Genomic DNA, 14,808 nt, shown 5'->3' on the forward strand with positions numbered 1-14,808 from the left:
TGGAGGCTTCACGCTATTCTCCGTGGCATCCTCGCAAATCTCACCACGCGCCCCACCGAGAGCGACAACCACATTGTAGCGACAATGAGGAGGTTACCCCATGTGACTCTTCCTCCCTAGCAACCGGGCCAATTTGGTTGCTTAGGAGACCTGGCTGGAGTCACTCAGCACGCCCTGGATTTGAACTCACGACTCCAGGGGTGGTAGTCAGCATCTTTACTCGCTGAGCTACCCAGGCCCCCAAATATATAGTTTTATATGGACGGATTAGAACCTTTATCCTCTTATGCAATGGGTGAATTAACTACCACTGGACCACCCAGTCAGACTTAAATGACTGTTTAACATTGTGAAATTATTTTCATGCCAATATATCTGAAAGAAAAAAAAATTCTCTGTAATGCATCCAGACATCAAACTTTAGATTTTTTTTTTTTTGTAATTCCCATTTTTATCAATAGATTCTCATGACTGTAAATACAGTAATGCATAACTATACTATGTATAATGAATTTTTAAGAGAGCATAAAGGCCTACCACCCCTGGAGTCATGAGTTCGAATCCAGGGTGTGCTGAGTGACTCCAGCCAGGTCTCCTTAGCAATCAAATTGGCCCAGTTGCTAGGGAGGGTAGAGTCACATGGGATAATCTACTCGTGGTAACGTTTAGTGGTTCTCGCTCTCAATGGGGCGAATGGTAAGTTGTGCGTGGATCGTGGAGAGTAGCATGAGCCTCCACATGCTGTGAGTCTCCACGGTGTCATGCACAACGAGTCACGTGATAAGATGCGTGGGCTGACGGTCTCAGAAGCGGAGGCAACTGAGACTTGACCTCCACCACCCGGATTGAGGTGAGTAACCGCGCCACCGCGAGGACCTATGTTTTACGTCCTCAAGGCATGTCTTGTGGTATTTTCTTGTGTGTGTGTATTCCCTGCTACAGGTGCCTCCATCCCATTGGTTCAAGCAGGCTCTTGACCAGCAACCAATCACGTGTGGGGACCTGAGATCTTCCAACCCTATATAAAGACCCAAGATGGCGGAAGATAGTAGTTTTTGGGCTGGCTGGATTGTTTGTGCATGTGGTTTTTTTTTTTTTTGTATTGCTCCATACTTTTTTTTTTTTAATTGGGAACAGGTCAGGCGACCAGTACATTTTGCACCACGTAGTGCTTCATGTTAGAAACATCAGGTAAGGAGTGTTATCCACCTACTGTACTTTTTGTTTTAGTCAGAGTAGGTAGACTTTATTTTGTTGTGTTTTTGTTTAATAGGGTAGACTTCCCTGACTTCTGCTAGTTGGCTTGTGGTTTTTGTTTGGTTCTTTGCTTTGGCAACACTCTTGTTCCCTTTCCCCTTTGCTCTGTGTTTTTTTTTTTTCTCCCTCTTTTTTTTTGTAATTGTTTTGTTGGATCATGTTTTGATCCCATTGTAAATATGCACATAATCTTCAAGCACTAATAAACACTGCTTTGGTGACTGCTCTTCAAGCCTTTGTTTCATGGTCTTCCTGAGTTTATTTAATAGGAGGTTGCTCTAGCTAATCTGCTCTAATTTATGCCCCTAGACTAATGGGGGCGTAACAACCTACAAAGTAGTGGGAATTGGGCATTCCAAATTGGGAGAAAAAGGGAGAAAAAAAAGGGCTCTTTTTATACATTTAAAACAAAATATTATATCATTTAATGAGTAATGAGAATAAGATTTTTTCGTTTTACTGTAATAAGAACTGGGGGAGAGGTTGCTTAATTGTCATAAAATATAATGTCATAATGCAACAAAACGGAATGGTCCAAAAATAAGTTTTATTTATTTGAAGCAAAATGCATATTCCTTTTGTGTGTGTGTGTGTGTGTGTGTGTGTGTAATATGAGCCAGACATGTTCTAGACCGATTCTGTGTGCATCATAACACAGAGGTTGATGGATTAAACTCTTTCCCTGCTAAAGCTCTTTATATATATATATATATATATAAATATTTTACACCGGTTGCATGTGACAAATAAAACTCTGAACTCCTTCTGAATTCCCCAACCCCTTTAGACATTTCAGATAAATCCATGGGGCCTCACCAACTTCTCTCGTGTGTTTGTTCACGTTTATTCTTATACTCATTATGAGTAAAACTTACCAACCTATGCCTTTTGCATTTAGAATAAAAGTGTTGGCCCATCTCACGTTCAACCTCAATGTCTTAACTTCTCATTTCATCAAGTCTGTTTCAAACGTTCATATCTGGATAAGATGTGGGCGTTCTTTAACTGGACTGTATTTACACCTTGCATTTAATGCATTTGACTGATCCAATCACAATGGATCTTGGGTGCATTTGCACCTGGCTGTTACCATGGAAATTAAAATCAGCATCCACCCACTCCAACTCAGCAGACATAATCAAGTCAGTCTCCAGTCCATACACTTTCAAACCACTTATATATTTTTTTAAACTTATTTGCAATGACTAAGTAAAATGTTTTCTATTTTACTGTCATTTTTTAATGATTTATGGAATGAGAAATAATTTCAGTCTTTTTATTCAGTGTTCATGTACAGGTGTTTCTTCAACTTCTTTTTAAATAAAGAGAGCTCTTTTCATTCATTTGTTTTCCATTTTGTTATGAAAGTCACATTAAAACTGAATTGGAAACTTTTTACCAGGCCTTCATCATTTATTTTTGGTACTTTTCAAATGTCTTTTATGTATAGATTTGACTGTTTTAGCCTTCAGATCCAGACTTTCAATATTAAATTATGAAAATCCATTATAAAAATACAAATTATTACATGTTAAAAACTACGATCATCTAAACAAAGAGTGAAATAAACAGAAAACATTTCAGCATTAATTGCATGAAAAAGATTTCTATCTTTTTTTCAAAATATTACGACCGTCCCACAGTTGTGGCGTCATTTCCAGCACACCAAACAATTTGGCCCCTAATAACGTTTTTTCCAAAGTTATTGTACTTGTTAACCAAGTGGACAAAAGTGTCAGTGAAGAGCATGCCTGAGATGAAATATGAGACAAGAGATGTCTGAATAAAACAAAGAAAATTCGATATAAATATCAGGTATTATTGGGCATCATTTCCACAGCATAATCAAGCTGTAATTTTGCTAAAATATGCAAAAAGTGTGAAAAGATTATTGAAATGTGTGTATTACTGATACATAAAACATAGCTATGAAATTAGCCTTAGCAAGACAAAAGAGCTATTTAATTTAAAAAACGTTAAACGTGTTATAACAATGTTATTAACAACAATGAAATGTGGTGGAAATGACACTGTAATGGAAATTTCACTTTGTTCAGAAAAAATGACAAATCTCCTGTGATGCATGTACAGACACTGTTGGACATTGTTAGTATTTAAATAAACTAGTGAGAGCATGAACATTTCTTTAATTATACTTGCTAAAAAGTGCACAAAGTTGAAGAAACACCCACGCTGTATGTTGTTGTTATTGTTTTTTGTATCCATAAATGGAAAGTATAAATGGGAAAAAGCCGCTGAAAAAGTGGACACCCGGTGTTGTGCTCTGTTTCATTCCCACATCTCCAATTCATTGCACCCCAGACAGAAACTGATGGCTAATCATCAGACGACCATTGAAAATTAAGAGTTAAGAGCCCTGTCCATACCTGACCACACAAATGTAACTTCCTTGGTGCTTCGAGTTGATGTTGAAGAACCAGAGTCTATTATCTCGCAGTATGATGCGGTCCTTCACTTCTGTAATCTCAGAGCCGGTTCTCTGATCGTACCACGTGATGTTGTAAGGAGTGGTCTCAGAGTCAAACAGAAGACTAATATCCAATGAGCACTCCAACTGTGTCGCATCCCCTGGTACAGTGTATATCCGGTCAAATGCATTGCCAAAGTCTCTACAAGTCTCTATGAAGAGTGACAGACATGATGAACAGTCAACTGGTTAGTAACCAGCGCAAACAAATAACAGTGAATATGACAAAAGAAAGCGAATAAAGTAACAATACAACAGAGCATGTGAACAAAATGAATCTGGAAAATGTTGCATTCTTTTAGTGCACATGGCTGTGTTATTAATCCCTCATGGGAAGGTTTGTAAAATTTGTACAGAAAGGAAACTGAACAATATGCTCATAGACTTTGACGTTCTGTAAACTACCAGTCAATAGTTCGGATGCACTTAACTAAATTAAATCTCTTCATGATTTTTGATTGTATTAAATACAGAAATAAATATATTTAAAAAGCTTGAATTGAGTTTTTTAGAGAAGCATTAATTGCCAACTGTCTACATACATATTTCATTACACAAAGGTAACTTTTAAGCTTTTCAAATGGATGAATTGGACCAAAACTGGTCGATGCATCTCACCTAAAACACTATGTTTGAGTTTTATTTGGTGTAAAAGCTTCATTCCATTGACTCACTTTCGCTTTATATGATTCACTGTAGATTCAGCTTAATTGCAGAAGTTTGTCAAAAGTATATGGGTTATTAACGGCCAATAACAATAGAGAGCAGGATGGTTCATGGCTAATAAAATGCCGATATATCGAATATTACTCAATTTAATAACAGTAGATGATATTTACATACAATTGCAAAAAAAATGAATTACCTTATTGAACATATTTACTCAACATTTCACACAAAACCTTTAACCGCTTTGATAAATAATAGAAAATAAATCTTTGCAAAACAAGATCTTTAAATGTCGTCCCATTTTAGTCATTTGTGCACACATAAAGAAATGCTGATTATTGAAAATAACAAATAATGGCTGATTTATCAGCCTTGTCCACTATTCACAAATTAATTTATTATTTATTTTGCTAATTATTTAAATTAATCAATTAAATTATTAATTATTAATTATTATGTTATTATTAATTTTACTAATTAATTCAATTAAATGATTAATTTTACCCATTTTTTGCCCATATCTTTTAAATTATTCAAAAATACATTTAAAAAATGGCACTCTTGAATACAACTCTCAACTACTGTATAATGAACAAATAAAAAAAAATTAAAAAAAACTAATTCAAATTCATTTTGTGGGTTGCTGCAGTTTTGGCGGCACGAGGGGGACCTACATAATATTAGGCAGGTGGTTTTAATGTTGTGGCAATATATATATATAAAATTATCTTTTTTTATCTAATATCTATAACTAATATTTCTTAAAAATAAGCAGTGAATCAATTGTGTTTTAAAATATGATTGTTTGAAAAAAAAAAAAAAAAAAGCATAAAACAGAGAAGACCCATTTAAACCCTCAAGACTGAATGTGATGTTTAACAAAATATTTTGACATTTGTAAAAAAAAAAAAAAAAAAAAAAAAAATTTAATTAATGATTAAGTTGTGTACACTCTCGTGTATTCAGTGTGCAAGGAAAAGTCATTTTTAAAATCATTAAATCCATTTTTTTTATTGCAGAAAATGCTAAAAGTTAAACCAAATTGGACACAATGATTACATTTCCACAAAACTGACATGTGTGTTTTAAACTAGATTTTTTAAGAAACAGATTTTTAATACTAATACTAATAAATAAATAAAATAGTAATAAATAAACAACATTTCTTACCTAGACCTGAAGATTCCTTATTTGATATTACAACACCTTCAGCTGCCCAAAGTAAAAAGACCAGAAACATGAGAGGCAAATGACCCATATCTGTAGAGAAAGAAAATAATTAATATTCATAAAAGCCACAAGATGAAAATACATGTAAAAAGTAACATGTAGAACGGTAGATTCATTCACAAATGTATTGCAAATAACTGTTTAATCCCAATTCAATGAATGAATATGAATAAAGGTAGCGAACAGGATGCAGAATTGTCATTTTGAATTTAAGGAAGAATTCAAATGGGATGAAATGACAAGAAATTCAAGTATTTTTTAATAATACGTTCAACTGTTCAATATGAATTACCCATACACATGTTATTACACACATAACGTATGAGGTATTTCCAGAAACATTAGATGATTTTGATAACTCGTTTTTAAATGCCCTGTAAAAATGCTGTAAACAATATTCAGAGTCCTCCACAGTTTTTATGATGCTGTTGGTCGAGTTTCAATGAACTTTGAACTTTGTGCAGAAGTGAACACTGTTTGAACGGCAAACTCAAATGGCAAACATGAGTCTGTAAAACACATTTTAATTAAAACGGTTGATATGATGTTGAGATACGAGTGTGGCGTTTGACTGTGCAATCACATCCCGAACTAACATGCAAAGCTTAAGCATGCTTTAAGTCTATGTCGAATTTTAACTTTCACTTCTCTGTTTTCTCCCAAGCACACAGATATGGAAAGTGCTGACTCGAGCTGAAGCTGGAATATAATTAGTCACCAGTACATCTCCAACAAACCAGAGGCAAAAAACTGACGTGTCATTCTTGCACAATGGTTTTCATTCTTCAAAGAGTAGTCAACAGAGGAACATAATGCGTTTGCTCAGCGTAACTCATGAAACTTTCAGGAAGGAAAATATGTGTTCACACTCTTTGGGAGAGAAAAGCAGAACACTTTCCAATTAAACAGGATGTAAGAGGAGACAGCCTATATTAACCTTGCTGTTATTGGTTACCATCTATTGGCATTAGGAATGCAGAATTAATTTTATGACACTCTGTTCCATCACGGTTCTTGAACGTCTCCAAATACTAAAATCCTCTGACAGTCTTTCCTGCACTGCTACTTAATCTAAAGCACCATGGCAAAATAAATTATGTTTAATCTAAATTACAGATTTTCAGGCTGAAATGAATGTGACTGACAAAGAAGCACTGGGTGCAAGACAAAAATGCAAAGACAATAAATGCAAAACACATCTTAATATTGCATTGCACTTCATATTGCTTTATATTGTATATTGGTTTCATGCAAGAGCAAACAGTATGTGGCGTTGGTTCTTTTAAATGAAAAGGTCAAAAAGACATGCTGTCCAAATCGAAATGAGCCCATTACTGAATGGTTTTATTTCCATCCATCTGCGCTGTTTTTCCAATTGTTGTTTCTTTGTACTGTAAGCATGCACTAGATGCGCAACTCACTGTGTTTTTCTTTTCAGCGTCTTGTGCAGTTATGTTTTAGTTAAGAACAGGGGCGTCAATTGTGACCTGAGTAACAGGGGCCCTCACTGGAGGGGGGCCCACGGAAAGGCAAAATTGATGTTCCACGATATTATCATGATACAGTTACATATAGTAATAACATGCTATAGGAATAAAACGTTGCAAGGCTCCATTGTCCTTCCTTAAAAACAGAGAGTTCACCTCGTCTGCCTAGTCTCTTATAGACCCCTCTCCCCAACCCCAAATGAAATCGAAAGTGGCATGATCCTCAAGCTAGTCAGCCGCGTGCAAACTGTGAACACGTCATGTACATTACTACTAATAATGTATATACCGAAATAAAGCCGAAAGAGCGAGAAGTAGCAGACAATGTATAATGAAAAAACTCAGCCATACGTGTCAGTGTTGCTACTTCGGTAAATATTTATTCGATTTCCATAAAAAACGGGTCCAAAATTAACACTAGACATGCACCAAATGATATAAAAATTACGAATAAATAAAAGGGAAATATTCACCTGTTGGCTGGTAACATTACGTGCTTTACATTGAACCGTGAGACTAATAATCTAACGCTTGCTAAATAAAGTGACATGCGCGATTCAAATCAAACGGAGTGTTAAAGGAAACATGCCGTGATTCGTGGATCTATAATCATCCATTACAACTGGAAGTTTATCTATGATACCTAAGAGATTTTTATCTCCAGCAGTCCATGAAATACATATAGGATTGTACTTACAATAAGTCACTGAGAGAAAATGTGATATTATTTTTCAGCATTTTTGGGGGATTTTCTCCCAATTTGGAACGGGCAATTTCCAATATGCTCTAAGTCCTCGTGGTGGCGTAGTGACTCGCCTCAATCCGGATGGCGGAGGACGAATCTCAGTTGCCTCCGTATCTGAGACCGTCAATCCGCGCATCTTATCACGTGGCTTGTTGAGCGCATTACCGTGGAGACATAGCGCGTGTGGAGGCTCCACGCTATTCTCCGTGGCATCCACGCACAACTCACAACAAACCACATTATAGTAACCATGAGGAGGTTAACCCAACATGACTCTACCCACCCTAGCAACCGGGCCAATTGATTGCTTAAGAAGTCTGGCTGGAGTCATTCAGCACACCCTGGATTCAAACAGGTATAATAGTCAGTGTCTTTACTCGCTGAGCTATCCAGGACCCCAACAGGCATTTCTTAATATAATAGTGCAACCCACTAACAACCAGTCAAAAACGCAAAGAATGACTTATTATAGGATCCCAACTACCTAATAGGAACACAAATCTCACCCATGGTAACTAAAAATAAACCCTTTTCATAACATAAAACAACATTATAAACATTAAACGGAACTTGAAACACAATTATCCCAAATTACTTTTAAATGTAAATAAATAACACCCCCAAAACAGTCCCCAAAACCTGCACAGACCAACCTCATTAATTATGCGAACACAACAACCAATAGCAAGTCTCCAAGCAAAAATCACAACAGATTTTTTTCATGAGGTTCAGTTTCACTTTCCTGACAGAATTAATAACCTGTGTTGTTTGTCACCGATTTGCAAGGAAAGAATTCCTTGTCACAGTGCCAAAAAATAATGCAAAATTTGGTTGCATGGCTTGTAATTAGTTTAATAATATTTGTAGTTAATTTTGGACCCTGTGTAAATGTTAGTTAGCAAGTTAAGATTTGCTAAATCTACCTGAGAGCAGAAAAGCCTCATGATAGATGAACAAACAGGCACCCCTCTTATTTCAGAGATCTTATGGTATCTTTGCCAATGCAAGAACCTGTAAATTATACGTATAATTAATTTTATTTGTATGCATTTTTTCTTTTATTTTACTACTGTATTGCTTGATTTAAAGAATGTTTGTGTTTGAAAATAAAAAGTTGTGAATTACTTATAAATAATAAAGCACAGTTAAATATCCATCTAAAACCATTTATATATAACCCCCACCACAAACCCAAATTATTTAGGGGGCCCTAAAATTGTTCTGTGCCCGGGGCCCAACATTTGATGCTACGCCCCTGGTTAAGAAGAACTTCTTAAAGCATCTACAAAAACCTACATTTTGTTCTATTCATTGCACTGTGTCTTGCATTTTTAGCTCAAGAACGCTTTTAGTTTGAACGGCCCCTTAAACTGTGTTCTCACCAGGACCGACACAACTTCCCAGTGTCAAATAATTTGTCCGTTCTCATCGAAAGCAAAAACGCTACGCAGTGCCACACAATCACAGCCAATCAGAACAGATTTGATGTTTAATACACAGTTATGTGGAGAGGGATTTTGGACCAATCAGATTTCAACGCCGCTGCAGAAACATACACCAAGCGACCAAAAAAATGTCCTTTTGGTTGTCACGATCAAGGCAAAAACTCAGATTTACGTGGAAGTGATGGCTTTTAACTCTTGTCGATTTATCGCATTGCATCTTTTTAGTAATTTGTTTAATAGAAGGACCAATTAGTGGGAGGGTGCTTCATAGGGTTGGGAACCGAGAACCGGGTCTTTTTAGGAACTGATTCCATTTTCTTAAAAATACCAGAACCGTATGGTTTTCAAGACTTTTAGACCAACTACTGGGTGGCATTTATGCCTCTAAAAGGTCTTTGAAATGTCAACATGCATTTTACAGGAATTGCATTAAACATTTCCCTGATTTGTTACTCTTTTGAATGCGTTTACTTCCTCAAAAGTACGAAATGTTAATGGAACAAATAAAGAATCAGAATCGTTACATTCCTGACGACTCCCATTTGTAGTGCTTAAGTACTAAAGATGAATTAATGAAATCGGAACCAGAATCGTTAGGTGGAAGTGGGTAATTTTATTCCTTGTGATTCGGTCACCATAATCACATCACTGTCACATCTGTCGGTTTAAGTCCAGTGAAAACCTCTACATCATCATCTAGATGTTCTGTGTACTGCAAAATATTTACTTAACAGTCAAATGTGTTTAATGATTGATGGCACCAACCAAATCTGCGCCTCAACTTGTCTCACTACAAAATTCAATATCCGCAATTTACTGGAGGCGACCACAGATGGCTCTTCTTAAAACAACCTGTGATGACTTGTAGGCGTATTGCACAATTTGGGGTCGATTCACATAAACATTTACAATCCGGTTTGAGGACCTCTGGCTCAGAGGGACAAAACTAAAAGCCAACAAAGATTTTAATAATCTAATGACAGTTGACTGAAGTAAAAATAACAGAATGAACCTGAACGGCAAGTACTGCAGTTGGGGTGGGAGCAGTTTTAGGTCATGACAATCCCCATTACATTCAATTAAAAGATTCATGACATGGTTTAATGCTGCATCATTCTAAAAGACTCAACAATTTCCTGACATGGTGAAGCACAAGTTCACAAGCAGCAATCTGAGTTCATCTAAGAGAAATGACAGAGAGAAAACTGTGCAAGCAGAGTTCCCACAATCACAAGACTGATTTCAAAAGCATCAAATTGAGTGTGGCTCAATTCACTCTGATTCACTCCAAATAAAATGTTGTGGCCATATGCATTTAAAAATCCAAACAGAAATTAGGACAAGGGTCATTCTAAGAAGCGGGTGCATTTTCCAGGTTAGTATTACAGTATCTTTTTTATTATTATTCTATCAAGTGTTAATAAATTGCATTGTGCCATCTGAAGCCATATTAATGCATTTGAATATTTTTGGGACATAGTTATGCGTTCAGAAATGTATTTGGGTTGACAGTATCAGGGTTAACAGTTTCTATTTTAAAAATAGAAGTTAATGCTATTTCAACAAATATTCACTTTTTAATTATTGTTTACTATACAAAATCATGTTTAAAGGGTTGATATTTTAAGCTCGGCCCCTACTGACAAACAAAACATTATGTAATAAACATTGTCATTATGGCAAAGTTTATTTATTTATTTAATAATAAATTGCTTTAAAAAGCAATTAAAAAAACTGATGGCAACGGGGTTAACACATAACCTGTGGACACAGTAAAAAAACAAGTTTTTAATAACTCACTGTGAACTCAAATCTACAATAATTTATTGGATAAGTTGCTGCTAGCCTTTATTTCCATAGATTTTGTTTCCAAATTCAGCGAGGAGAGAATGGAAACAGGTGGAAAAAAAGAACATTTTTAAAAAGGAAATTTCCAAATGAACAAAGTAAATGTTGGCATAAGCTATTCATTGTTAAAGTCATTTATATGGGCACACATGGCACCGTTTTGCAGAATGACCCAGAAACAGTTTAATAGTTGCACACAGAAACAAAGTCAAATCTAATGCAGCAGTCAAATGCATTTTCTCAAATGTGGTAAAAAGCTTTGTGTTTAGGACAAGAATGGAGGAAAAAATACAAATAAATAAGAAAAGTGCATGGATGTTGGTCTGTAGCCCACAGTACACTTAGAAAAACCTTTTGGTGCATGTCATGACACAGACTTGTTTTAAAATGGCACAAAAACAGAATTGCACGATTTAAAAACAGACTGAAAGAACGTGGGTGTAAGGGCAGAGATGCACCAGTTGAACTTAAAAAATATTTAAGTTCATATAAAATCAGGTGGACCAGGGCAAGTTGTCACAAGGGACAACTGGAGCAAAAAGTGTGACAACTATCCCCGGTCTCGTCTATTTGACATCGTAAAAACGTCAAAAACATCTAAACAAACAAACAAACAAAAAATAAATTAATTAAAAATGGACTGTAAGTATTTGTGAATGGAAACATAATGTGGATAAGGTGCAGCAGAACACTGCTAATTACTTTAGATTTAAAACTAGAGAAATTAAAAACGCCATTTAAAACACATTTTCTCGTGATCATAAAATAAAACTTTATCTTTATGCTTACAGAAATATATTCCGGATTCAATACAAATTAAGCTCAATCAACAGTAATTTATAGCATAATGCTGATTAAAATAATAATAATAATAATCGACTCATCCCTCGTTTATTTAAAAAAAAGCAAAAATCGCAGTTATAGTGAAGCACTTACAATGGAAGTCAATGGGGCCAATCTGTAAACATTAAAATACTCGCCGTTTCAAAAGTTTAGCCACAAGACATAAACAATATGTGTGTTAACATGATATTACTGTGATACAACCATGTACTAACCACATCCGTGTAAAGTTATAGCCAATTTTACAACATCGTTGCCATGACGATGTAATGTCTACAAACCCTAAACACCAAAACGACTATAAAAATGACGATTTAAACAACTTTACAGCTTAAATATAATTAATTAGCTTTAACAGGGGAATTAATGTAAGTGCTTTTTATAAAATAACAAGCTTCACATTTCTGCCTTTAAACCCTCAGAAATTTGGCCCCATTGACTTCCATTGTAAGTGCCTTACAATTTTGCTTTTTTTAAAGAAAAGGAGGGGCAAGTCAAAATTTATTTTTGTGGTAATCAATATTATGCCACAAATACTGTCGATTGAGCTGAACTTGTTTTGAACCCGGAATATTCCTTTAAATGCTTTAAAATTAAATTTTGGAGATAAATGTACATATGACTTTCTTTCCCAAACGATTTCTATCGGCTATATGAATAACTGTCTGACAGATAATATCGTACAAGCAATAAAACACTGTTAACTGTTTAGTGACAGCTCCATATAGTTCTGAATCCTAAATCTCATCTAGTGAACACGTATGAACATGGGAACTAGTTTTTTTCTCACAGAGGGAAACTGGGTAAAACTTCTCAGCAACTAAACCCAGACAAGGTAAGTTATGAATAAACCAAAATAATGAAATATAACAGGATTGACACATCTTGCTTCGAAGGCAAATCGGGACAGAAGCAAACAATCGATAGTTTTACCTGCAGTTTGCACCGTTCCTAAGGCATAATTCCCATGAGTTCACGCGCGTGAGGTACTTCAGTAACCTTTTAGCGTATAAAAACAAAACTGCACGTCTTAAAGAGACTCGAAAGTCCACGTATATTTACAACTGACCGGCTGAACTGGCGTGCCACTTCTCCATAGTCACAGGGATGTTTGAGAAAGCGCATTTTGCAATATCCTCTGAGCACTTGGAAAGCTTCCTCTCCAACGCCTCACAGTTGCGCAATGCACGAGGCGGAGAACGAATCAAACATGAATCATTTGGCCTGAATCAAACTGCTACTTTGACGTTACAATACTTCATGTTTGGATGGTTTAAACTGGTTCAGCCTGTTTACATGAACTAATCGTTATGCAAATAGAAACACGTGTACCAGAATAACAGAGTTCCAGTCTTTGGTTTATCAATCCTGCAGGGAGCGACATAATCCATTCAATGTTCATGTAGTGTTCTTACTTTAGGGTTAGGGAATGACAAAAACATTTAACCCTTGTGCGTCAGTAAAAAAATAGTTACTCAGAGGACAAAAATGCCCTCTTAAAAAAACTGCCATAATAAAATATTTATATTATTATCCACTTTCCATGAGTTCATTGTTTTAACCAACATCAGTCCTGATCATAACTACCAAATATTCTTTAATTTTCAGGATTTTAACCCTTTAAATTATTATTATTATTATTATTATTATTATTATTATTATTATTATTTTGGATCATCACAGTCTGGGATATGTCAATGATTAGCAACAACATTAATTTTGATGATTTTTATTTTTTGTGCGGTGTCAGATTGAAAAAAAACCTCACACTCAGGACCTTAGAGGACAAACATTTCCGCGTAAAAAAACTGGCATAATAATATTATATATTAATATTATTTTCCACTTTCACTGACTTTTTTAACTAACATCAGTCCTGATCATAACTACCAAATATTCATTCATTTTCAGGATTTTAACCCTTTAAATGCCAGTTTGTTTACATAATGCCACTGTTGTTTTTTACACACACACACACACACACACACACACACACACACACACACACACACACACACACACACACACACACACACACACATTTCTCCATACACACATACAAAACACACTCTGTCATCCATAGCAACACACCCACACAATTTTAGCTGCATCATTTATTCAATTGTCCTGCAGTGCTCTATAATACAGCAAACAGAGAATAGGGGAAAAGCATGTATTTGCTCCATAGGCTAAACATGAGAAAAATGGCGCTGGTATTTCTGGTGGGAAATATTAAAAATGTAAATTTTGAAGCCAGGGCTCCGGAATGAAAGCATAATATCATAGAATTCATGATTTTATGCTTTAATAGCACTGGGATCGAATATTGCAGTTTTAATGGGTTTCAATGGGGACATTTTTGTCCTGAAGGTCCTGAGTGTAACTATTTTGTGTACACAGTGTATTATAGATGTATTATAGGAACTGAGGTTGAAATATCAACATTCCCCCAAAAATACACATCTTTGGTAAAATTTATTCTGTTGGCATTAACACAGCCAAAATGATAAAAAAAAAAAAAAAAATGAAAAAGACAAAAATATCCAGGGTTAAATAACTACAATACAAACAGTGGTGTAGCAAAGGGTGGGCCGGGTGAATTCTATAGTTTTACGTATCAGGACATAATTAAAATCATCTGGTCCTTAGCAGGTCTTAAAATTAGGTAAATACAACCTCAGATGAATAACAACACGACATATTACACCGTGTCATGATTTATTTAACAAAAATAAAGCCAAAATGGAGAAGCCATGTGTGAAAAAGTAAGTACACCCTTACTGCTTCCATAGGAAT

General features: G+C 35.4%; 1 protein-coding gene across 1 annotated transcript in view; it reads right to left on the bottom strand.

Moving 5' to 3' along the window:
• The window catches only part of zmp:0000000936 (interleukin-1 receptor type 1), a 43,230-nt gene extending 30,063 nt beyond the window's left edge, over positions 1 to 13,167 (bottom strand). Inside the window, exons 1-3 of the mRNA XM_051710647.1 lie at positions 12,946 to 13,167; positions 5,585 to 5,674; positions 3,645 to 3,897 (exon numbers count right to left, since the gene is read on the bottom strand). Of these exons, the coding sequence (XP_051566607.1) occupies positions 3,645 to 3,897; positions 5,585 to 5,672 (341 nt within the window). The 5' untranslated portion in view covers positions 5,673 to 5,674; positions 12,946 to 13,167. The remainder of the gene's footprint in view (positions 1 to 3,644; positions 3,898 to 5,584; positions 5,675 to 12,945) is intronic.
• Positions 13,168 to 14,808: the final 1,641 nt, after the last annotated feature.

The sequence above is a fragment of the Myxocyprinus asiaticus genome, chromosome 11, assembly GCF_019703515.2.
Source record: "Myxocyprinus asiaticus isolate MX2 ecotype Aquarium Trade chromosome 11, UBuf_Myxa_2, whole genome shotgun sequence".
Taxonomy (NCBI): domain Eukaryota; kingdom Metazoa; phylum Chordata; class Actinopteri; order Cypriniformes; family Catostomidae; genus Myxocyprinus; species Myxocyprinus asiaticus.